Source organism: Danio rerio, chromosome 7 (assembly GCF_052040795.2).
Source record: "Danio rerio strain M-AB ecotype USA chromosome 7, GRCz13ab, whole genome shotgun sequence".
Lineage (NCBI taxonomy): Eukaryota > Metazoa > Chordata > Actinopteri > Cypriniformes > Danionidae > Danio > Danio rerio.
The window spans coordinates 4158222-4184719 of record NC_141027.1 but is presented as its reverse complement, the minus strand read 5'-3'; the positions used below and the strand labels follow the sequence as shown (position 1 = coordinate 4184719).

At 37.7% G+C, this 26498-nt stretch overlaps 3 protein-coding genes, 2 long non-coding RNA genes and 1 pseudogene across 21 annotated transcripts in view; 3 read left to right on the top strand and 3 right to left on the bottom strand.

Moving 5' to 3' along the window:
* slc12a10.1 (solute carrier family 12 member 10, tandem duplicate 1) overlaps positions 1-21218 on the top strand; it is a 98686-nt gene extending 77468 nt beyond the window's left edge. The window contains exons 13-29 of one of the 4 annotated variants that reach the window (XM_087259833.2): positions 5031-5138; positions 5777-5900; positions 7300-7401; positions 8260-8415; positions 8494-8593; positions 8898-9009; positions 9110-9244; positions 11391-11497; positions 12237-12319; positions 14067-14132; positions 14213-14317; positions 14427-14538; positions 16184-16270; positions 16796-16931; positions 19190-19257; positions 19465-19599; positions 20889-21218. In XM_087259833.2, the coding sequence (XP_087115959.1) occupies positions 5031-5138; positions 5777-5900; positions 7300-7401; positions 8260-8415; positions 8494-8593; positions 8898-9009; positions 9110-9244; positions 11391-11497; positions 12237-12319; positions 14067-14132; positions 14213-14317; positions 14427-14538; positions 16184-16270; positions 16796-16931; positions 19190-19257; positions 19465-19599; positions 20889-20937 (1785 nt within the window). In that variant the 3' untranslated portion in view covers positions 20938-21218. 4 annotated transcript variants of the gene reach the window in all.
* LOC147842925 (uncharacterized) overlaps positions 1-26498 on the top strand; it is a 959952-nt gene that overhangs the window by 32697 nt on the left and 900757 nt on the right. The gene's annotated exons all lie outside the window — the stretch shown is intronic.
* Positions 1-26498, bottom strand: part of si:ch211-225k7.4 — a 494418-nt gene that overhangs the window by 227417 nt on the left and 240503 nt on the right.
* The window catches only part of si:dkey-88n24.3, a 285177-nt gene that overhangs the window by 50202 nt on the left and 208477 nt on the right, over positions 1-26498 (bottom strand).
* slc12a10.3 (solute carrier family 12 member 10, tandem duplicate 3) overlaps positions 8261-26498 on the bottom strand; it is a 51545-nt gene continuing 33307 nt past the window's right edge. For 2 of the 14 annotated variants that reach the window (NM_001441797.1, NM_001135131.3), the window contains 2 exon segments: positions 24841-26207; positions 26351-26418. In NM_001441797.1, the coding sequence (NP_001428726.1) occupies positions 26069-26207; positions 26351-26418 (207 nt within the window). In that variant the 3' untranslated portion in view covers positions 24841-26068. 14 annotated transcript variants of the gene reach the window in all.
* On the top strand, positions 17543-17661 carry LOC147842941 (5S ribosomal RNA; annotated as a pseudogene).

Sequence of the window (26498 nt, the reverse complement as noted above, 5' to 3'; positions counted from 1 at the left end):
CAGGGGGTATGAGGCGATCCCGTCAGTGGAGCGCGCTATCGCGGTCAATCTTTGTCCGCGCGGCGCCTCTACGTGGCGGGGTTTGCCCCGCCTCCCGTCCAAAGCCTGTAGGTTGTCTGCCTCCCTCGGAGCCAGAGCTTATAAGGCTGCGGGCCAGGCTGCTTCTGCTTTGCACGCGATGGCCACCTACCAGCGCTACCAAGCGCAAGCGCTGGCCGAGCTGCACGAGGGCGGGTCCAACCCAAGCTTATTACATGAGCTGCGCACCGCGACCGACTATGCTCTTCGGACTACTAAGTCCGCCGCGTGTGCGCTGGGGAGGACGATGTCCACACTTGTGGTTCAGGAACGCCACCTCTGGCTAAACCTGGCCGATATGCGCGACGTTGACAAAGTTCGCTTTCTTGACTCGCCCATATCCCAGGCTGGCCTGTTCGGCGACACCGTCGGTGAATTCACCCAGGAATTCAAGGCGGTGAAAGAGCAGTCGGATGCGATGGGCAATGTCATCTATCGGCGTGGCCGTAAGCCCGCTCCGCCCGCCGAGCCATCCACCTCCGCTGTTCCTCGCCGAGGGCGCCCGCCAACGAGTGCTGCCCCGCCCCCGCCTGCGCCTCCGGCCAAGCGGGCGCGGCGTTCACCTCGAAAGCAGGCAGCCCCTCCTGCCCAGGGCGCCGTTAAGTCCGGTAAACGGACCGCGAAGCGTCCCTGAGACAGGCCATCCGGAGAAGAGGAAACTTGCTCTTTCCCCGCTGGAGGGCGGGGCCCCGATAACAACGGTACTTTTCAGTGCCACCAAAACATCAGTAAAAGAGCACTTTTTCCCTTCCCCGGATGTGACTGCACGAGTTCTGCCAGTCCGGGACGCGCTGCCTTCCGGCTCGCAGACTCTACGTGCTTCGCCAGTGGCTCACGAGCGCTGGGGGGACGGTCTCCCTTCCCTCAGCCCTCCAGCCCCCTCTCCGGAGTCAGGGTGCGGAGCCAGAGCGAATCGCTCTCCTCCAGCTTTTCCGCGGGACCCTCGTGCTTCCCGGATCAGCACACCCACTCCGCGCTGCCCCACCGCTGGTACGTCAGCGATTGTAGCGATGACTCCATTAGCGAGGGCTCTGCCTGCCTGGTTAGCGCGGGCCAGCCCCTCGCGGTGGCTCATACGCACAATCAGACTCGGTTACGCAATTCAGTTCGCGAAACGGCCCCCCAAGTTTACGGGCGTGTATTTCTTCAGGGTCAACCCCCTGTCCGCCCCTGTCTTGCGAGAGGAGATTGCTGCCCTCCTGGCGAAGGGTGCAATCGAGCCGGTTCCTCCAGCCGAGATGGAGAGTGGGTTTTACAGCCCATACTTCATCGTACCCAAAAAGAGCGGTGGGTCACGGCCAATCCTAGATCTGCGCGTTTTGAACCGCTGTCTGCACAAGCTGCCGTTCAGAATGCTCACGCAGAGGCGCGTTCTCCAATGCGTTCGTCCTCGGGATTGGTTTGCAGCCATAGACCTGAAGGACGCGTATTTCCATGTCTCCATTCTTCCACGCCACCGCCAATTTCTGCGGTTTGCGTTCGAGGGTCGAGCGTGGCAGTACAAGGTCCTCCCCTTCGGGCTCTCTCTGTCTCCGCGGGTCTTCACCAAACTCGCGGAGGGTGCCCTAGCGCCCCTTCGGCTCGCGGGCATTCGCATACTCAATTATCTCGACGACTGGCTGATTTTAGCCCACTCGCGGGAGCAATTGATTATGCACAGGGACGAGGTGCTTCGGCATCTCCGCCTACTGGGGCTTCAGGTCAACCGAGAAAAGAGCAAACTCGCCCCCGTGCAGAGGATTTCTTTTCTCGGGATGGAGCTGGACTCGATCACCATGGTAGCGCACCTCTCCGAGGAACGCGCTCGCCTGTTGCTGAACTGTCTGAGGGAGCTCGACAGCAAACTAGTGGTCCCACTGAAGTTCTTTCAGAGGCTCCTGGGGCATATGGCATCCGCAGCCGCCGTCACGCCGCTCGGGTTGCTCCATATGAGACCACTTCAGCACTGGCTTCACGATCGGGTCCCCAGACGCGCATGGCACGCGGGCACACACCGGGTCTCGGTTACTGCGCTGTGTCGCCGCGCCCTCAGCCCTTGGAACGACCCCTCGTTCCTACAGGCCGGTGTGCCTCTAGGACAGGCGTCCAGCCATGTTGTTGTTTCAACAGACGCTTCCAACACGGGTTGGGGGGCCGTGTGTCGCGGGCATGCGGCTGCGGGCCTCTGGAAGGGGGCCCAGCTGCATTGGCATATCAATCGCCTAGAGCTGTTGGCAGTGTTCCTCGCTCTCCACCGCTTTTTACCGGTGCTGGAGCGGCAACACGTGCTGGTCAGGACGGACAGTACGGCGGCGGCGGCGTATATCAACCGCATGGGGGGTATGCGCTCTCGCCGCATGTCTCAGCTCGCCCGCCGTCTGCTCCTCTGGAGTCACCCGCGGCTGAAATCGCTGCGCGCCATTCACGTCCCAGGCACGCTCAATCGTGCAGCCGATGCGCTCTCACGACAGCTGTTACGCCCTGGAGAATGGAGACTCCACCCCGAGTCTGTTCAGCTGATATGGGCGCGATTCGGGGAGGCCCAGATCGATCTGTTTGCTTCCCCCGAGAACGCTCACTGCCAGTTGTTTTTTTCCCTGACCGAGGGCTCTCTCGGCACGGATGCACTGGCCCACAGCTGGCCTCGGGGCATGCGCAAGTATGCGTTTCCCCCAGTGAGCCTGCTCGCGCAGTTTCTGTGCAAGGTCAGGGAGGACGAGGAACAGGTTCTGCTAGTTGCGCCCCTTTGGCCCAACCGGACCTGGATATCAGAGCTCTCACTCCTCGCGACGGCCCTCCCCTGGCGGATCCCTTTGAGAGAGGACCTACTCTCTCAGGGACAGGGCACCATCTGGCACCCTCGCCCCGATCTTGGAACCTCCACGTGTGGTCCCTAGACGCGAGGAAGACTTAGGTAACCTACCGACTGCGGTGGTTAATACCATCACTCAGGCTAGAGCCCCCTCCACGAGGCGCGCCTACGCCCTGAAGTGGAGTCTATTCACTGAATGGTGCGTCTCTCGCAGAGAAGACCCCCGAAATTGCCAGATTAGTGTTGTGCTCTCTTTCCTTCAAGAGAAGTTGGACAGCAGGCTGTCGCCCTCCACTCTCAAGGTTTACGTGGCCGCCATCTCCGCTTATCATAGCGCGGTAGCTGGCGGCACCGTGGGAAAGCATAACCTGGTCATCCAGTTCCTTAGGGGTGCTAGGCGAATTAATCCATCTCGCCCCCCTCTCATGCCCTCTTGGGATCTCGCCCTCGTTCTCACGAGTCTGCGATCCGATCCCTTTGAGCCACTCGAATCAGTATCTCTAAGATTTCTGTCCCTGAAGACAGCTCTGCTGGTTGCGTTGGCCTCCATCAAGAGGGTCGGGGACCTGGAGGCATTTTCGGTCAGTGACTCGTGCCTGGAATTCGGGCCGGATTACTCTCACGTTATCCTGAGACCCCGCCCCGGTTATGTGCCCAAGGTTCCTACCACCCCCTTTAGAGATCAGGTAGTGAACCTGCAAGCGCTGCCCCCGGAGGAGGCAGACCCAGCCCTTTCTTTACTTTGTCCAGTTCGCGCTCTGCGCATTTATGTGGACCGTACTCAGAATTTTAGATCATCTGAGCAGCTCTTTGTCTGTTATGGCGGTCGGCAGCAGGGAAGTGCCGTATCGAAACAAAGATTATCCCACTGGATTGTGGATGCCATTTCACTCGCTTATTCGAGTCGAGGTCAGCCGTGTCCCCCGGGAGTACGTGCACACTCCACTCGGAGCGTTGCATCCTCTTGGGCGCATGCACGCGGCGCCTCTCTAACAGACATCTGTAGAGCTGCGGGCTGGGCGACACCCAACACATTTGCAAGGTTTTACAATCTGCGAGTGGAGCCGGTTTCCTCAAGGGTATTAGGTAACCCTTGGTGATTGAGGAGACAACTCGGTAGGGTGTTGAAACACGCTTGCTGCGCCATTCTCCCTAACACGGAGGTACGTGCGCCTTTTTTATCTGTCAGTAAAGTTCCCCGTCAGGTGAGCCCTGCAGATTCCTCCGTGGCCCCCAGCACTGACTCAGCGGAGGAGTCACTTGCTGGCCCACTACGTTGTAGGTCTGCCCGCTGGTCAGCCCGCGTTTTGGGTATAGGTGCCTGCTATGCGTGATCCCCACTAGGCGATCCCATATGCTTATTCCGCCACGGTTAAGTCCCCCCCCTGGGCGGACCCGTGTCTTCCCTCTCCGCTAACCACTCTTTGCTATGCGTACTCCCCCTTTTTAGGGCTAGTCCATAGGTAAATTCTGCCATCTATCCCCCCCTTGGGTAACGGATGGCCTCCGCAGCGTCCTCCCTATCGGGATTGCACGCTTCCCAACGTACTGTCGTATTTCCTAGAATTATCTAGATGCTCACGACTTCCCAAAAAATATATCTAAATCCGTAAAACTTCTGTTGAAGTAGGATAAATTAGGGCCAGGGACACGTTGGAGGACCGCGCCCCCCATGATGTGGGTGCGTCACGCTTGCTTGACTATCTCCTCATCGGGGGTGTTGGTAAGGTGCAGTCATTATGGCGCTTTCCATATTCTCCCATTCATGGCACTGAAGTTCCCCAACCGAAGGGGAACGTTCGAGGTTACAGAAGTAACCCTTCGTTCCCCGAGGAGGGGAACGGAAGTGCCATATTCCGTCGCCATAATGACTGTCCCTTAGCTGTTTGAAAGTCTCTTCAGCTTAAAAGGATGGCGTCTGCTGGCTTCAGGTGTGCTTATATGCTGAGATAATTGCAGATGTCGCACACCTGCGCAAGCTTACGCTGCCAATTAATTTCATTCATTGGCCCGTTCAATACTCTCCAGATAAGCGGCTTCTGATCCGAATCCTCCCATTCATGGCACTTCCGTTCCCCTCCTCGGGGAACGAAGGGTTACTTCTGTAACCTCGAACGTTTTCCCGCTTCATTATTAATTATTAATTCTGCACAATCCTCAGGTTCTGGTCCAGGTCTCTGGCTTCGGTCCTTTGATATACGCTGGTATATTTGCAGCCACTCTGTCGTCCGCTCTTGCATTCCTCGTCTCCGCACCCAAAATCTTCCAGGTGAAATAAACAGATAATAGTTAACATGTACAGTTTAAGTCAAAATTATTCACCCTCTTGTGTTTTTTTGTTTTCTTTTTCAAATATTTCCCAAATTATGTTTAACAGAGCAAGAAATGTTCACAGTATTTCCTACATTATTTTTTTCCTTCTATACAAAGTCTTATTTGTTTTATTTCGTCTAGAATAAAAGCTTAAATTTATTTAAATCATTTTTAAACCATACGTCATTTAAAGTCAATATTATCACCATAAGTGAATATTATTAGCCCCCTTAAGCAATATTTTTCTTTGATAGTCTACAGAACACACCACTGTTATACAATGACTTGCCTAATTACCCTAACTTTACCCTAATTAACCTAGTTAAGAGTTTAAATGTCACTTTAATCTGTATAGAATTGTCTCGAAGAATATCTAGTCTAATATTATTAGCTGTCATCATGGCAAAGAGAAAATAAATCAGTTATTAGAGATGAGTTATTAAAACTATTATGATCAGAAATGTGTTAAAGAAATATTATCTTAGTTAAACAGAAATTGAGGGGAAAATATACTGGGGGGGGCGAATACCTCAGACTTTAACTGTGACTTTGTGAGCTCATCAATGTGAAGCTGAGAATCTCTGTTTTCCTCAGTGTCTCTGTCGGGATAACATCTACCCATACATCGGCTTCTTTGGAAAGGGTTATGGGAAAAACAGCGAGCCGCTGCGTGCTTATCTGCTCTGCTACATCATAGCAATGTGCTTCATTCTGATTGGTGAGTTAGCACGCACGTGATGCGTAATATTCAACCGGTATACAAAATTTACATTCTTTGCATACAAAGTTTACATCTCCTCTCTAATGAGTTCACCTTTACTGTCTTTCCCACATCCTGGAGAGTTATGGTGTGGAGAAGCCCCAAAGAACATGAGTTATTCAAACATAATCAACACAGACTCATTGTGATTACGTAGCCCCATATACATTTCTGGAGAGCACAAATTATGCAGCCAGAGGTTAAAAATCTTTATGATATATATCGGTCGGTCAGTCAGTCAGTGGACAGCGGCCTCTGGTGGATTTACATGAGAAGAGCAGGCGCATATGGCACTCGCGAGAGATATTTGAGAACTGAAAAAGCGTACACAGCGGCCCCTGATGGATTCATAAAACAAAAACGGCAAAAATGTAGCTCCTGGGACATATTTAGCACTTTACATAAATGTATATAGGGGTATGGATCCATAATGAGCCTGGGTTGAACATAATATATGTAATATGTTATGAGTGTTCATTTTGTTTGGATGATTTCCGTGTACATGAACCTGCCAATATTTTTTTATTATGTCTTGATTTGGGAAACACACTTCTTAAATTAGAGTAAACATCTGTACTTACTATACACAGCCTTCATTCAATATTCCTGCACCTTTGTTGACTTTTTTGATCGTACATGGGTATAATGGTGGAGTTTGAAAAAAATCACCCACAGACAATGTTTTCTGATGCTAGAAATAATAGAGGAAATTTCCAAATAGTTTTTGGGGTTTTAAGATTAGGCATTAAACACTGTAAGACAGATCTAAAAATTATTTTAAACATTTTTTTGCACATTATATATATATATATATATATATATATACATACACACATATATATATATATATCATGTCTGAAGGTAACATATATATATAATTTATTTATTTGTATATTACATATATTTAATTTTTTTAAATTCATATTAAGTAAATCATTTATTTATTTATTTTTATATAATTTTAAAGAATTAAATTCATTAAAATTGTAATTAGTTACATATATATTTATAATTTACAATATTTTAAGTCCTTTGTTGTTATTATTGACAGTTTGAATTAAGTCTTTTTTTTTTTTTACATATTTGTTTGCATGTTAATTTTTAGCTTTTAGGATTCGTTTTAATTTTTTGTCTGTAATTTTCATAGTTTCAGTTATTTGGTTAATCGTAATATGTCTGTTTAATGTTCATTGTATTATTTATATTCCTACATCGGGATAATTAGGTTACATTTGATAAATTTCCTCAACAACTAGCCAAAATTAAGTTTTTCTCTATACATTTTTAATCTATATGTACAATTTTATGCCATAAGTTCCATATGTACTGTATTGTACTGTATGTCCTCTTTCTGCAGCTGAGCTGAACACAATCGCTCCTCTGATCTCCAACTTCTTCCTCTGCTCTTACGCTCTGATCAACTTCAGCTGTTTTCACGCTTCCATCACCAATTCACCAGGTCAGTTCAAGAAAAACGCACATTCAGTAGAACATTTGTAACTTTTTTTTGTTTTTTGTAGTAACACATTTGATTGTTTCAAAGGTATTATCTTTCTAATCTTAAAGATGTTTGATCACCACACTCTTACTTTAATAAATTTATATATATATATATATATATATATATATATATATATATATATATATATATATATATATATATATATATATATATATATTGGCTACACTAGAAAATATCTGTAAATTACATTTAAAATATTTTTAAAAAAAGTGTTTATTCTTATTTATTAATTTTTTTTTGTTTATTTCTGCTTTTGAATTGCATTATGGAATCTTGATCTTTCTTACAACAACTTTTAACCTTTAAAAGTTTGAAAAAAGAGGCTTTTATGATCATTTGTAATAGTTTGCAGTGCTATATTGTCTGGGTTGGTGTTGTATATGACATTACAAACACCTGCCAGCACATTTTATGTTATTTTACAGACTTATTTCTCTATATGATATTTGTTATACATTATATTATTACTAAAATGTTGATAAAAGTTACTTTGTTAAAGTGTAAAGTTGAATTTTCAACATCAAAAATCGACAGAGCAGAGATCAACATCCCATAATGCAGTTCACAACCGTAAATAAACACAGAACACATCACAAAATACAGAAATTTGCTAATTTGTAAGATATCATTTTTACACTATATTCACTGAGAAATGGATGAAAATCTACATTTTCAAAAGAGGGTGTACTCATTTATGCTGAGCACTGTATTTTGGGTTTATATTTAACCTTTCCATAAATGTACAGCATGAAGACATTTCTTTTTCTAACCTTAATGTTGTGTTGTACTCTTCAGGATGGAGGCCGTCATTTCGCTATTACAGCCCCTGGACGGGTTTATTCGGCGCAGCGATTTCTGTGGTGCTGATGTTCCTCCTCACCTGGTGGGCTGCGCTCATCTCTTTAGCCTTGATCATCTTCTTATTTGGCTATGTGGCCTATAAGAAACCAGGTGAGAGCTTAGGTCAGAGTGAAGGGAAATGAAACACTGTGTTTCACTCGGGATAATGGTGTTTTTGTGTTGTTGAAGAGGTGAACTGGGGCTCCTCTGTTCAAGCCAGCACCTACAACATGGCTCTGTCATACTCTGTGTCTCTGGCCGGAGTCGAAGATCACGTTAAAAACTACAGGTTACAGAAACACACTTCCTACATGTCTTTGTTTGAAGGATTCATGGTGCATTGTGTTACTATTTATATTGTTATATTACTATTTAATGGTTTTACATGATTGTAAAGTGCTTTGTTTGTATGTCCATACACAATAAATGCACATTACTCACTTTATTTACTTAACCAACATCTAAATAGTGATGATTATGGCTTAAATAAATCAACACATTGACTAGCTTTGTTTTCTTGTGCATTAATAACATGATAAAATAAAAGTGTTTACTGTCACATCCATATATTGACTGATTGTGTGATCTCTCAGGCCTCAGTGTCTGGTTCTGACTGGTCCTCCGACTCTCCGTCCTGCACTGGTGGACTTTGTGGGGTCTTTCACCAAAAATGTCAGCTTGATGATTTGTGGAGACATTATCATGGTAAGAACCAGCTGTATGATGTTAAAAATGTTTCGACAAGCTCTTTATTCCCCCAGAACAGCTGTAAAACTAAAGCTGTGGGGATGTATTTACTCTTCAGGAGGATGAGAAGTCCATCATGTCTGAGTGTAACACTAATGAGATGCTGAAGTGGCTCAATCAGAGGAAAGTTCGCTCTTTCTACACGGCTTTCAGATCTTCCAGTCTGAGAGAAGGAGCTCGCCATCTTCTGCAGGTTACTAAAAGCACAACTCTCTCTTACTTAAAAATGACCACATTTTAGTGTCACATTAAAAAATTGCAAGAATAAAATTTTAATAGTATAAGAATAAAGTCCAAATATTACAAAAATAAAGTCAAAATGCAGAGAATAAAGTCAAAATATCATGAGAACTAAGTCAAAATATGAGAATAATGTCGACATATGAGAAAAAAAGTCGTAATTATATGATAATTAAGTCAAAATATTATAAGAATTAAGTTAAAATATTATAAGAATGAAGTCGAAATATTAAAAGAATAAAGTCGAAATATGACAAAAAAGTTGAAATGCAGAGATTAAAGTCAAAATGCGGAGAATAAAGTCGAAATATTATGAGAATAAAGTCAAAATATTGTGAGAAAAAAGTCGAAATTATGATTATAAAGTGAAAAATAAAGTCGAAATATTATGAGAATAAAGGCGAAATGCAGAGAATAAAGTCAAAATGTTATGAGAATAAAGTCAAATTGTTGTGAGAGAGTCGAAATTATGATTATTAAATTAAAAATTAAAGTAAAAAAATTTGAGAAAAAGACGAAATGCAGTGAATAAAGTCGAAATGTTACGAGAATAAAGTCTATTTTACAATAATAAAGTTAAAATATTATAAAATAAAGTCAAAATATTATGAGAATAAAGTCGAAATATGAGAATAAAGTTGAAATATTATGAGAATAAAGTCAAATTGTTGTGAGAGAGTCGAAATTATGATTATAAAGTGAAAAAGAAAAGTAAAAAAATTTGAGAAAAAGACGAAATGCAGTGAATAAAGTCGAAATGTTACGAGAATAAAGTCTATTTTACAATAATAAAGTTAAAATATTATAAAATAAAGTCAAAATATTATGAGAATAAAGTCGAAATATGAGAATAAAGTTGAAATATTATGAGAATAAAGTCAAATTGTTGTGAGAGAGTCGAAATTATGATTATAAAGTGAAAAAGAAAGTAAAAAAATTTGAGAATAAAGACGAAATGCAGTGAATAAAGTCGAAATATGAGAATAAAGTCGAAATATGAGAATAAAGTCGAAATATTATGAGAATAAAGTCGAAATATGAGAATAAAGTAGAAATATTATGAAAATAAAGTCAAAATTTTTTGAGAAAAAAGTCGTAATTATGATTATAAAGTGAAAAATAAAGTCGAAAATATTATGAGAATAAAGACTAAATGCAGAGAATAAAGTCAAAATGTTACGATAATAAAGTCTATTTTACAATAAAAAACTTGAAATATTATGAAAATAAAGTCGAAATATGAGAATAAAGTCGAAATTACGAGAATAAAGTCGGAATTACATGAATAAATTTAAAATTGAAAGAATAAAGTTGAATAAAGTTCAATATTACAACTTCATTGTCGTAATTTCAACTTTATTCTTGCAATTTTGTTGGTATTCTCATAATTTTGACTTAATTCTTGTAATTTTGACTTTATTCACATAATTTTAACTTAATTCTTGTAATTTCGACTTTATTAGATATATTACGAGAATTAAGTTGAAATTATGAGAATGAAGTCGAAATTACAAGAATAAAGTCAGAATTACAAGAATAAAGTTAAATAAAGTTATATTTTTACTTTATTCTCGTAATATTTTGACTTCATTCTCGTAATTTCAACTTTATTCTTGTAATTTTGACGTTATTCTCATAATTTTGACTTTATTCTTGTAATTTCAACTTCTCGTAATTTCGAATTTATTCTTTAAATTTCACCTTTATTCTTGTTATTTTTACTTTATTCTCATAATTTATTCTTGTAATTTCGATTTAATCAGATATATTATGAGAATTAAGTTGAAATTACGAGAATAAGGCCAAAATGTTTTGAGAATAAATTTAAATTTAAGTGAATAAAGTTGAAATGTTTCAAGAATAAAGGTGAAATTACGAGAATAAAGTAGAAATTAAAATATATTACGAGAATAGTCAAAATATTTTGAGAAAAAAGTCGTAATATTGTAAAATAAAGTAAAAAATAGTATGAGACTTAAGTTAAAATATTATAAGAATATTCATTGTGATACAAAATTAAAGTTGTAAAGTTGTAATGAACCCTGAATTTCGTTATGTGTCTTTTTCTTCCTGTTTTCTTCTTGTTTGTCTTCTGTAAGGCCTCTGGTTTGGGAAAGCTGAGGCCAAATATACTGGTGATGGGATTCAAAATGAACTGGCAGGAGAGCAACAGCCAAGATATTGAGGACTACATCAACACCATATAGTGAGTGACTCTGAGTATAACTCACAGTCCTGTTCTGAAATGAAGCACATTTAACCAGTAACGCTAAAATTAAACAAACCCTCTGTGAGAAGTAAGAGGTATTAATACACCTAAGTGTTTTTAATAAAAATCTAAATAACATTTACTCTAATATGATTAATACAATCTTCATTTTCAATAAAAACTGACAGGAAGATTTAGTGGGAAAGTAAAATATTTGGAGGGAAAAGTTGAAATGTGTCACTAGAAACAATAGAATGAGGGAAGTTATCTGAATTATTAGAAAACTGTAAAAAAAAAAAAAAAAAAGCGTCATTAATCAAATCCAAACTCTTTAAAAATTGGTTAAATATTAAAAGTTTTAACATTTATAAAGTATAAAGATTTAAATAATTTAGTGGTTTACATTTGTGTACATTTGAAAATTGAAATAAATGTGATCCTTTTTATTATAAAGCGTTGATTAAAAGTGTTTATTATAAAGTGTTTAATACTGTTGTAAAGATGTTTATACAACATTGTAATTATTCTATGTGTGTTTTCATTAAAAAATAAATTATTTTGTTGAGCTAATCTGAATTGAATTTGCATATTTGGAGAGAAATTATTATATTTGGAGGGAAAGTGTGATATTTAGAATCACAATTTTCTTTATGGTTTGAAATGTTTTCCTTCAGATTCACTTTGTTAGAAACTGAAATGAAGTATATTTCTTTCTTCTTTTTTTTTTTTTCCTCAGTGATTCTTTCGACTCCAACCACGGCGTGTGTGTCCTCCGCATGATGGATGGACTGGACATCCGAGATGAGTTACAGACTGAAGGTACATTGCGTTTATCAGTACACAGCGCATTTCTATTGCCCTTCCAATTGAAAATGTAAACTGAAAATACGCCTAAAGTAAAGGTTTTCATTTTGAAAAAAAACTCCAATAAAACTTACAGTAATATATTACAAATATAAACAGTTGAAGTCAGAATTATTAGTCCCCCTTTGATTTTTTTTCTTTTTTCAAATATTTCCCAAATGATGTTTAACAGAGCAAGGAAATGTTCACAGTATGTCTGATAATATTTTTCTTCTAGAAAAAGTCTTATTTGTTTTATTTAGTCTAGAATAAAAGCAGTTTTTAATTTTTTATGAACCATTTTAGGGACAATATTATTAGCCCCTTTAAGCTCCATTTTTTTTCAATTGTCTACAGAACAAACCATCGTTATACAATAACTTGCCCAATTATCCTAACCTGCCTAGTCAACCTAATTAACCTAGTTAAGCCTTTAAACGTCACGTTAAGCTGTATAGAAGTGTCTTGAAAAACATCTAGTCTAATATTATTTACTCTCATCATGGCAAAGATAAAATAAATCAGTTATTAGAAATGAGTTATTAAAATAATATGTTTAGAAATGTGCTAAAAAACTTCTCTCTGTTAAACAGAAACTGTAAAAATAATAAACAGTGGGTATCATAATTCAAGGGGGCTAATAATTCTGACTTCAACTGTATATATTTTTCCTTTCACTAAAGAGAAATCACAGTAAGAGTCGAGTGATGTGACATGATGCATTGAACCCTTATTCTCATTAGTTTACGTGAGTTTGTTGCCTCTTTACAAACATGCACATCAAATTGCATTTAAACAGACCCTATGCCTCCTCTGGGTTTCACTGAATATATTTAATCCGTATATCCTGCATTTTGCGTTATTATGAGCTGTGACCTCTCTGTAGTCTTCCTAAGAGACTATTCATTTTCAAAATAAGAGTGCCACATGCATAGTGTGTTTAATACAAACTTAGATCTACTTAAAAACAAAGTAAAAATATATCATTGTTGCAATCACACTAGGAAAAGTTGTGACCAATCAAACACAGCTTGGAGTGTGTATATTAATTATTGCAGATGGATAATTGGTGTTTTGTTCCAATTGAGACACTTACAGGATTTACATGAGAATGAGGCTCACAGTATGTCATTTGCATGTACTGAAATCTTTATTATTCAGCTACGCCTAGATATATTTAGATTTTTATTCTCTGGCACTTTAATATAATCTTGGTACAGTTGTCAGTTTACTTATGCATATGTCACCAAAAATTAAAGATTACTCACTGTTTATTATTAATTAACACTGTTTATTAATTGTTTCCATGAGTTCCAAGAAACTTTCCAAAAAAATGTTTTGAAGAATGTTGGAAAGCTGTGACTATTTGACATCCAATTGCCACAATAGAGGTCCGTTGGAAGTCAATGGCCACAGCTTTTGATCGCGAAAGTAGTCAGCTCACCATGACGTTTAAAGCTTGTATACTGCCCAAACAACTCCTTTGGTGTAAATGTTTAATGCATTAACTGTGATATGAGTAAACCTAATATCTGTCACCATGATTTCTAGATTGACTTATCAAGAAATGATTAGTTTGAGTCATGAATTGTTGGATAGTTTTTTTTTTTTTATCGAAACACTATGGCTAAAGTTTCTGCAAGTTTGTAATGGAAAATGGTGTGTGTGTGTTTCATTTTACTACTTGTGAAATATTGTGTTAAATGTCCTGTGTTTCTAACAGTCAATCCAGTGTTTGAGCCGGACGAACCCATCGAGTTTGATCAGCAGAATTCAGACTCCGATTCAGGTGAATAAGCCACACAAAATCATTGATTCAGTAAATGTAATATGCCTTATCTCACTTCACTGTGTTATTCATTCCTGTAGATGTGGACAACACAAAGAACATTGCCAACGATCAGATCAAAACGGTGTTTCAGACCAAACAAGGAAAGAAGACCATTGACGTGTACTGGATCTCTGACGATGGAGGTCAGATACTGTAATCATTACAAGGCGTCAGTCGTCATAATTGAAGGTTTGATAACCCTTAGTTAACACTTAATAGTTGATTAAAGCTCAGTCTCTTTATCTGGCTCAGGTTTGACTCTGTTGGTGCCGTATCTGTTGACCAGAAGAAAACGCTGGAGACGGAGCAAAGTCAGAGTGTTTATTGTTGGCGAACAGAAAACTATGGAGGACGAGCGCAAAGAGTAAGAATCGAGATTCATTACAGTCATACGAATCATCCAGATTTTAATATATCAGAGGATGATAATATATATGAGTTTTTAACACTAGACTATCATTTCTTAAATGATCTCAATCATCACATTCATTTCTAAACATTGTAAATGTCTGTCAGAATCAGCAGAATCATTCCTTTGAATCACTGATCATCGAATTATTTACACTTAAGCTGCGGTCACACTAAACTTTTGCGACTTTTAGACGCTTCAAAAAGTGAGCGATTGCTTTATATTTTAAATTACTGTCCAGAGAGGTCATGTTTTGACTCTCGATTGGTCTCACACCGTCAAGTGATGTGATTTTGCAAGTCAGAGTTCACCAAGCTTGAACTTTGCAATGCAGTGTACTGTGAAACTCGACGCACGAGCTTGCGTTTGCGGTCTGACGCAATCGCGTGAGTTTGAATGGAAGTCTATGGGGAGAGAAGTCCAGTATGACCACAGCTTCAGATACTGCTTGATGCTATTAGCAGGTTTGGCATGCTGTCCCGGGAAAGAGCCCTGAGCTCAGAGATAATTGATCCCAGGGCTCCCGCTTGGTCAGTTAGCTTTTAAGGGTGTCCAAGATGAGGTAGGTCATTAGAGCTCTCCCTGGTAAAGGAAAAGGAGGAGATGGGGTGGATGGGGGGATTCTTCTAAAATGACTACAAGGCAGTAGGGTGAAATCAGTCTATTTATTGTAGGCTTGGATCGATCTAAATGGGTTATTGCTGATTATGGATGGTAGACCAGCCGTGGTCAATCAAATCACATTCTCCTCTCAAAATTAGTTCATAAAACTTCACTTGAATTATCAGAATCAATAAAATTATAGCATTTGTTTTTTCAAAGCTTCAATCTTCCAAAAAAAAAAAGACTCAAGTCAAATTACGTGTGCTATGATGAGTAAAAAGCTTACGGTTGGTCCGTCCAGCTCTGAAACGTCCTGAGGGTGGGTGGTTCCCGTTCTAGTTTCTGCCTGTAAGCAGGCAAGAGCAGAACAGAAGAGTTATCTGATTTGCCAAATGATGGGCGGGGAAGGGATTTGTAGGCGTCCCCAAACGGAGAATAGCAATGGTCACGCAAGTTGGTGGTGATGTGTTGATAGTATTTTGGAGCGATTTTCCTGAAATTGGCGTTGTTAAAGTCCCCTGTAACAATAAACGTTGCCTCCGGATGACGTTGTCTCTGCTCGCTTATGCTCCCGTACAGTTCCCTGAGCGCCTACTCTGTGTTGGCTTGAGGTTGAATGTATACAGCTGTAATGATAACAGCTGTGAACTCTCTTGGTAACCAGTACGGTCGACACCGAAGCATAAGATATTGCCATCCCTCATCAAATTCACCCAACAACAAATAAGCATTACTGTTAGTCAGAATAAAGTGTTCATTGTAACCTAATTTCATTGTTTATATATTTTAAATCATCGAGTTTAGAATAAGGAAATTGTGAATCACAGAAATAACGTAAATGAAAACAACGGAATACAATTCATAAAAACAATTCAATTTTAAAGGTTTCTGCATCGTGATTACGATTGTATATTTTACATGCACGACTCTCTGCAGTGATTTGTTCTTGACTTTTATCAATGAACTGATCTAATTTCAAACCTCTTCTCATGCTCAGGATGAAGACTTTGCTCCAGCGTTTCCGACTGGACGTTCACGATGTGATTGTGATGACGGACAGCAAACGACAACCGCTTGCCAAAAAGTAGGTCAACTGCAAACATTTCAAACAGTTGATCATTTCAAAACAGTTGCACAGCGAGTGTTTTTCAGCAACCAATAAACTTCCGGTGTAAGGTTAATGTGACTATTTTCAATTTAATAAGGTTCCTTCAACAGCATTGATGTTGTAATGTAATTGAAATGCAATCAGTTAAATAGACTCAAGTATTAATTTAGTTGTTTAAACATGTTTAAATGCAAGAGCCGTCAATAGAGGCAAGCTAGCCCAGAAACCAAATTAAAAATAATAGTGTAAAATACATTTCTGTTTTTTAAAGACATGGTGCGGAAAAATGAGACCCGGTTTCTATCGTATGTTAATTAGGGAGTGAGTTTTAAAGAAATCAGATCCTAAAAGTGGCGATTTAGTAATGGTATGACAGTTCACTGGAAGCACAATGGGCTGGCTGACTGGTAATTAAAATGCATATACATAGCACAGTCAGTAAAAGTAAGCGATGCAGTCTGCTAATGTCTTCCCATGCTAATTCAAATTTGTTTCGATTAGCATGCAGCGTTTCGAGGACACTGTCGCCCTCTTCAGGCTGAATGACGCACAGCTGGACGAGCGGACGGCGCAGCAGCAGAGAATGGAGAACCCATGGAAGGTCACGGACAAACAGATGGACGCGCTGAGACTCAAGGTGTGTGTTTGACCTGCTTACATAAATATCACCATTTGATAATGTTCCCAATATTTTAGGAATACATCAGAATTGTCCATTGAAACATTTAGGATGTCCCCAGAAAAAAAAATACTGTTTTTGATTTAATTTTGATTTTTGATTTGTCCAAATATTCAAAAGTTGCCAAGAAGCATTTTCTAGACAAGCAAAAAGTGTTCTCTTGTTTTAAGAAATAACATGTCAAGGTTAAGGCAGCATGGTGGCGCAGTAGTTAGCACAATTGCTTCACAGCAAGAAGGTCGCTGGTTTGAGCTTCGGCTGGGTTAGTTGGCAGTTCTGTGTGGAGTTTGCATGTTCTCCCCATGTTGGCGTGGGTTTCCTCAGGGTGGTCCAGTTTCCCCCACAAGTCCAAACACATGCGTTATTGGGGAATTGATTAAATAAATTGTTCGTAGTGTATGTGTGTGAAAGAGTGTGTATGGATGTTTCCCAGTGATTGGTTGCAGCTGGAAGGCATCCACTGTATAAAACATACTCTGGATAAGTTGGTGGTTCATTCCGCTGTGGCGACTCCTGATTAATAAAGGGACTAAGTTGAAAAGAAAATGAATGAACAAATGAAATACTAGGCTTACACCCATACCACCTTGAGCACGCCTGACCTCATCTGATCTCGTAAATTAAGCAGGGTTGGGCCGGGTTAGTACTTGGATGGCAGACCGCCTGGGCATACAAGGTGCTGTAAGCTTATGGGTATACTTAATTTTATAATAATATTAATAAAAATAATAATAATAATAGTACAATAATAATTAATTCTTCAGATTTTTTCTAGCCTCTTTGGTTAAAAAAATAAAGCCTTTTTCGATGGATTATTTTCATTATTTATGGTGGCATAGCAGTCAAAATAGTATGAAAATAGGATAAATGAGCTCATTTGGGACAAATTCTGGACCTTTGTCAGTGAAGGGTGGGTCTTCCGAATGAAAGTTATTTAAAATTGTCAGAAATAGGGAAAGGGAAGTCATGTACTGGACAAGTCCATAAATATACAGGACGTTCAGGCTAATGCAGCCAGTTAGCCTAGAACCTCAGGCGCAGATTTTCATCTGTTAGGAAGTAAGTCACTTAGCTGTTTGACAGTCTTTATGAACATATGTTCAATATTTTGCGATAATGCCTGCCTTTTCTGCCTCCTTGCTCTTTTCGACCAACAGCGTAACTCACCATGGACGTTGCATCAAAGACTCAAATGTGACCACTCAGTGGGTCATGTCACGTGACTCGCGTCACAATATTGTGGCTTTGAGGCTCTATGGGATTCGAATTACTGGCCAGAGTTATTTAAAATGACACTTTATTACAATATTTATTAAATATAAATATATTATATGAATTATATAATAAATATATTATATAATATTAAATTAGCGAGGCTGTGGCGCAGTAGGTAGTGCGGTCGCCTCACAGCAAGAAGGTCGCTGGGTCGCTGGTTCGAACCTCGGCTCAGATGGCGTTTCTGTGTGGAGTTTGCATGTTCTCCCTGCCTTCGCGTGGGTTTCCTCCGGGTGCCCCCACAGTCCAAAAACATGCGGTACAGGTGAATTGGGTGGGCTAAATTGTCCGTAGTGTATGAGTGTGTGTGTGAATGTGTGTGTGGGTTGCGGCTGAAAGGGCATCCGCTGCGTATAAAAAAAAAAACAACTTGCCGGATAAGTTGCCGGTTCATTCCGCTGTGGCGACCCCGGATTAATAAAGGGACTAAGCCGACAAGAAAATGAATGAATGAATATTAAATTACATAAAATAATTAAAAGGACAAATTCTGGACCTTTTGGTCGACCCAAAATGTTAATTAATGTTAATAAAAAGATGCTTATAAAATACAAATTAAATTTCCCTGCTGAAAACTAGCTTGACCAGCCTAGCCAGGGTGGGAGCCCAGCCAAAACCAGCTATGTCCAGCTTAAACCAGGCTGGTCAAGTTTGTTTTAGCTGGTTTTAGCTGGTCATTTTCCAGCCTGACCAGCTTAAACCAGGCTGGACATGGCTGGAAACCAGCCTGTAAATGGCCAAAACTCCTTTAAAACCAGGCTGGTTGACCAGCTAAAACCAGCCAACCATCCTAGGCTGGTTTAGGCTGGATTGATGTTAATAAAATACAATGTAATGGGTAATTTATTAAACAATATAAATAATACTCTGCATAATTGCTGTTTACTGTAAACACTATGGGCACTTCTATAACTCATGATGTTTCCTTCATATTTTGACAGTCTGAGAGGAAAGTGCGGCTGAACGAGATCATTCGGAGGAATTCCCAACACGCTGCTCTGGTTCTAGTGTGAGTATTGACCGTCATACCATTAACCATTGTCTGCTTCTGGTCAATATGTAATTCATACACAAACAAAGCACAATCTGATCATATTGGAGCCGCATCAATCATTCACATTCAAAATAAAAGGCTTATAATTGGAGAGTAAACACAGATGTTAATTATTAATGACCGTGTGTGTGTGTGTGTGTGTGTGTGTGTTTGTGTGTTCAGGTCTCTCCCCGTCCCTCAGGCTGATTGTCCCAGCTCTCTTTATATGGCCTGGTTGGACACACTGAGCTGCGGTTTACACTGTCCAGTCCTGCTCATTCGGGGAAACCAGCAGAACGTCATGACCTTCTACTGCCAGTAAAAACACCAACAGCAGATTTACTGTTGAAGTCAGAATTAAAAGCCTTCCTGAATTATTTGCCCCTCTTTAATGGAGAGCAGATTTGTTCAGCACATTTCTAATCATGATAGTTTTAATAAGTCATCTCTAATAACTGATTTATTTTATCTTTGCCATGATGACAGCACATAATATTTGACTAGATATTCTTCAAGACACTTCTATACAGCTTAAAGTGACATATAAAGACTTAACTAGGGTAATTAGGGTAAAGTTAGGGTAATTAGGCAAGTCATTGTGTAACAGCGGTTCGTTCTGGAAACTATCCAACACAAATATTGCTTAAGGGGAGCTAATAGTATGTAACTGTTGGAATTTCTAGCCAATTCCATGTGTGTTTAAGAGAAAAGGTCAGGAGAGGTTTTTTCTTCAATGTCAAAAATCGTAACAATTTATTGGATACAAATGAATAATTCGATGACAGCGCTCTGGGTTACATTACCCCAATGCAATACAAGAATTACATTCAAGAGGTTCGCAACTAACATACATTTCCTGACTCCAGCATATATACACACAACTGATCTTAACAGGTGGAGTTTTGGTGTAACGTCACTTGTCAGTCATTGTTCAGTCCTCCATTGGCCGCACCTTCGACATACTTCCTCTTTTTCTACGAATTCTCTGCCCAACAACAAAGCATACATCTTCTGTGTTCTGTGTTCAGTTTTAACACCTCTCTTCAGACAGGAAGTTTCTGCAGAGCTGAATTAAATTTTGGACCAGCATCTATCTACTTCTGTAAAAATGCTAATTAGTATGCACAGCACTCACCCACAACATTAGAAGTTCAGTTAATATATGACCCTTACATGACCAATACAAATAATTGTTTGATTAAAAGAAAAATAGACAAAAATAATAAAAAACAGATTCCTATTTTACAACATAACTTAAAATCTAGCAAGCTGAAAAAATAAAACAAAAAAGACTATCTCCAGTAGAAAAAATATTATAGGAAATACTGTGAAAAATTCCTGAATCTGTTCAACATCGTTTGGGAGATATTTGAAAAAATAATAAATACACAGGAGGGCGACTAATTTTGAGTTCAGCTGTACACACTCTTTCCGGCTCTTTCATGCCATGCACTACATGACTTTATTTTCATTTTCATGCACTGGTCAGTTTTGAGATACCGGGGTACTGTTTCATAACATGTGTGTCTATGTTTAATTAAATATTTTTTTTTCATTGTATTTTTGACTAAACTCACATTATTATATTTTTTGCTTGACTTCTGCAGATTTTACACGCAGCGGATTATTAAATTGTATCTATTTTCTGTACTGTGAAGATTGTGCATGTAACATTTAGTTGATCGTTCTTTTTTTTTTTTCATTTGATGATTATTTTCTGATTTATGCAGTGGTAAAATTAGATCTCTAAAATCTCTTCTGTAAAACTATTGATTAAATATGACAGTAAAATTAAATGGAAATTTTGAGCCAGGCTCTTATACAATCTTCAGATTTTATCTTCAGGAAATTTCTGCAAAGTAGTGCATCTTTAATTAGATAAAAGTTCATGTGTGTATTTAAATGTAATATTTCAAAAAAGGTTAAACAAAAAAAAAGTGTTTATCATTCTTAATGTAACCAATTAAATGGTAAAGTGGTAATGATATGTGCACACACACACACACAAACACACACACACACATATATATACATATATATATATATATATATATATATATATATATATATATATATATATATATATATATATATATATATATGTATATGTATATATATATATATATATATATATATATATATATATATATATATATATATATATATATATATATATATATATATATACACACACATATACAACATTTCCATCTGGTTCTTGAATCTGATTGGCTGATAGCCATGCAATATTTTGCCAGAAACAGCACACAAATGCCTCTTCACCCTTGTGTATTACTCCGCCCACATACAGTAAGCAACAAGCAGAGAGACACTACAGTTTGACAAATATTCCTGCTGTTGGGCAACATAATATACTTTTGAGACTTTTTTTAGTTGAGTGTAGTTGTTTAGATTGCAACAATGCAGTTTATTTAAAAGGATAGTGCCCTTTTAAAAATTATTTATAATTTCTGAGAGATGTGGCTGAATACCTGTGGCCTTGTGCCAACGCATGGGTAGTAATATATACAAATATAGTAGTAAATATATATATATATATATATATATATATATATATATATATATATATATATATATATATATATATATATATATATATATATATATATATATATATATATATATATATATATATATATATATATATACATATACATACAGTTGAAGTCAGAAATATTAGCCCCCCTGAATTTTTAGAGCGCTTATTTATTTTTTCCTCAATTTCTGTTTAACGGAGAGAAATTTTTTTCAGCACATTTTAACACATTTCTAAACATAATAGTTTTAATAACTAATTTCTAATAACTGATTTATTTTATCTTTACCATGATGACAGTAAATAATATTAGACTAGATATTCAAGACACTTCTATTCGCTTGTTAAGTAGTGACGTGTTTGTGACGTATGTATACTGCTTCCGGGTCCAAGCCTCTATTCATTTGAGTGGAGAAATCATTCGCTTATGATCACGTTTTATTCCTGTCACACATTAAAGTTAATTTTATATAGAATCATAGTGTACACAACAATCTCTGGGCTTGCTGCATAACAAATATCAAAAATTTAACAATTTATAAAAAAATGAATCTATTTCTGGCCATCAGATATTAGGCATGGACATATATACTGCCATCGTGATTTTCGAAAGCATTAAATCACTTTGTAAACGTTTATTATTACTATTTTATGAGTCTCCCCATTCAGTTGAATAGAGCGCTTGGACCCGGAAGCAGCTTCGCGTGACGTCACACTTTACAAGCGGATACAGCTTGAAGCGACATTTAAAGGCTCAACTAGGTTAATTAGGTTAACTAGGCAGGTTAGGGTAATTAGGCAAGTTATTGTATAATGATGGTTTGTTTTGTAGATTATCGAGAAAAATATAGCTTAAAGGCGCTAATTATTTTGTCCCTAAAATGGTGTTTAAAAAATTAATAACTACTTTTATTCTAGCCGAATTAACAAATAAGACTTTCTCTAGAAGAAAAAATATTATCAGACCTACTGTGAACATTTCCTGAATCTGTTAAACATCATTTGAAAAATATCTAAAAAAAAGAAGAAAAAAATTTGAATGCGGCTAATAATTCTGACTTCAACTGTGTGTGTGTGTGTGTATATATATATATATATATATATATATATATATATATATATATATATACATATACATTCGAAGACAAAATGATTAGCTCTGATTTTATTTTATTTTTTTTATATTTTCCCATGTGCTGTATAAGAGAGAATAATTTTTTATATTTTTTAATCTTCTGCGGCTGAACTGTTGTCAGTTTCAAATTTTAAGATGAAGTCATTTGGTGGCAGGGCTTCTAGCTGCACAGCACCACAGTTATGGAACTCCCTGCCATTAGATATTCGTCAGGTGGATTCTATCTCCAATTTTAAATCCCAGGTTAAAACCTTTCTGTTCAGAATTGCTTTTAATGACTTTCTGGATTAATACTCTGTTAAATTACTCTTTTTTTCTTGTTTTTATAATGTGCCTGTGACACACTGTAAGGTGTCCTTGAGTGCTCTGAGAGGCGCCTATATATAAAAGGCATTATTATTATTATTATTATTAGTAGTAGTAGTAGTAGTAGTACACTGAAAAAAGTGTTGCATGCAGAACTGTTGCAAACAATTTATTTTCTGTTTAATTTAAACAAACAAATTAAATTTAATACTGTTCAACTTAATTTGTTTGTTTAAATTCAGCCCCCAAAAGTTGTTTACAACCACTTAACGTAAATAAATTTAGTAAATACAAGGAATCATTTTTGAATATTGTTTTCAATGTAGTAGTAGTAGTAGTAGTAGTAGTATTAGTATTATTAACACATTGTTAAACTTTTTAAAGTATTTTTTTTTAAGGATTTTTTTATAACCAATTTTTTTTCCTTTGCCGTAATGACATTTCATAATATTTCACTATTTTGCAAGACACTAGTATTCAGCAGTGACATTTAAAGGCTTAACTTGGTTAATTAGGTCAATAAGGCAAGTCATTGGACAACAGTGGTTTATTCTGTAGACAATCAGAAACAAATAATTGACCTTAGCTATAAACTTTTTTTATTCCAGCCAAAGTAAAAGAAATAAAACCTTTATCCAGAAGAAAACTATAATATAAAATAGTGTGAACGAATAATTTTGTCTTTAACTGTATGTTTTGTAGACTGATATGATTTGCCTTAGTTGTTTTGCAGTAAAATTTCTCTTTAAAGAGGTACAGCAATCTTAAGACACTTTAAAATGTCCGGAAGTCATTTCTAAATTCGTCTAATTTTACGATTGGGTTGTAGTTGATTCAACAAGTATTTTACATGCATACATTTTTTCTAATGCCTTTGTCCATTGCATTTATGTTCTACATTATTATGCAAGTTCACTAAGAATTAAACCCCTGATCTTGGAAATAAACAATCCACATGTTGAATTTTTAAATTTTTTTTGGACGCACATTTAAAAAATTTATTATTTGAGGTAAAGAAAAAAAAAAGTCCAATGTGTCAGCATGAACCAGATATTGCAAAAGATTGTCAGTGTGATGGCATAAAGGTCAGTTTGACATATATCCAACTGAGACTGAATATTGAGTAGGGGCGGGGCTTTATTTATTGGCTCCACCTTTCATCTTTCACTTACTGCAAACTAACGGTTCGAGGGGCATGGCTAAGCATATTTCAGCCAATCAGAGAAGGACCCTTTTCACATATTTAGATTAAATATTCACAAAACTGTTTTTTTTAATTAATTGTTCACCTTAAGACAAACAATGCATGCTATCACAATTAACTTGGTAAAATTTGATTTCATGCTGACTTTATGTATGTTGAATGTGTTTTTCACAATGATCATTTTGCTTATAGCTCTCATTTGTGAACTAATTATTGTTTTAGAAATGTATGGTGAAGGGATGATGTTGCTGTATGTTTAATGTGAAATGTCTTCACTTGTTTATTTTAAATAATTATTGTTTGGAGCTTTTGAAGGGGCAGCTGCATACAGAAACACACATACACTCCAGTGCAATGTTTATTTCATGTGTAATTTATTCTGTACAAGTTGTAATGCTTAATTATTTCCATGTGATTGAACAGCGCTTATAACTTATTTCATTTTGAACTCGGTGTAATGAGACAGTCAATGAAGATTGAGATGTTCATTGAGCTAAATTGTATTTTTCACATTGAAAAGCAGATCTGGAACCGGTAATTCTCAATAATCTATATTTATATGGTGTTTAAAAAAGCTGAATTATTCATTACAATGTTTTGCTTAATGAAATGTCATTTTACAAAGCTTGAACAAATAAACTTATTTCCATGCTAATTTAACTGTGTCTTGTTGAAATCGCATTAACCCCCAATGTATCTCTAGCGCATTTGTATTGCAATCTGTCAGGCTGAAAGTGTTTATTGCAAACTGATCTGCAAGATTATCATAGATTATACAGGCAAATAAACATAAGAAATATACATATGCATTAATACAATCATTGCACGAGGGAATTAAGCAGCTCATTTCATTTTAACAGTAATGGGCCTGTAATCACAAAACATTTCATCTCACCAGTAAGAGTTATAAAAGTTTGTTTCCACAATTTAAGTGTGCATACTGTGTATATTTGGTGTGTTTGTACATATATATATATATATACAAACACACCAAATATACACAGTATGCACACTTAAATTGTATATATATATATATATATATATATATATATATATATATATATATATATATATATATATATATACACATATATATATATATACATGTATACATATATATATATATATACATATATATATATATATATATATATATATATATATATATATATATATATATATATATATATATATATATATATATATATATATATATATACACATACACATATATATATATATATGCATGTTCTCCCCATGTTGGCGTGTGTTTCCTCTGGGTGCTCTGGTGTTTGAATAAACTAAATTGGTTGTAGTGTGTGTGTGTGTGAATGAGTGTGTATGGGTGTTTCCCAGTACTGGGTTACAGCTGGAAGGGCATCCGCTGTGAAAAACATATGCTGGTTAAGTTGGTGGTTCATTCTGCTGTGGCAACCCCTGATTAATAAAGGAACTAAGCCGAAAAGAACACGAATGAATGAATGTTTTGTGAATTCAGGTCCAGATTAGCACAGAGTTTACCATATTTTCATCGCTCTATGTGAGCGCAGATTTATGTGCAGTTATAAATGTTTGACGATGAGTTTTACTGGCAGTAGAAGGTCATGACGTTCTCCTGGTTTCCTCGGATGAGCAGGGCAGGACAGTGTATCCCAAAACTCAGCGCCTCCATCCAGGCCATATAGAGAGAACTGGGACAGTTGAGATCCGGCACTGGGAGAGAACTGAAACACACACACTCTCGTTTTTGAAAGTAATCTATAGGTTTCCATTGATTTTATACTGTATAAAGTGTGTTTCGATCACCCCACCCCAATCAGAAACAGTGTGCACTTGTGTTTACATCAGAAACTGTGACTGTACTTACACTACAACCAAAGCAGCGTGGTTGGAGTTCTTCTTGATGATTTCATTTAGTCGCACGGTCCTCTCAATCTGAAAATAAAACACACATGAACATATATTAGGTATTAATAGTAAATTACAATGGGTGTGACAGATTGTACCAAACACAT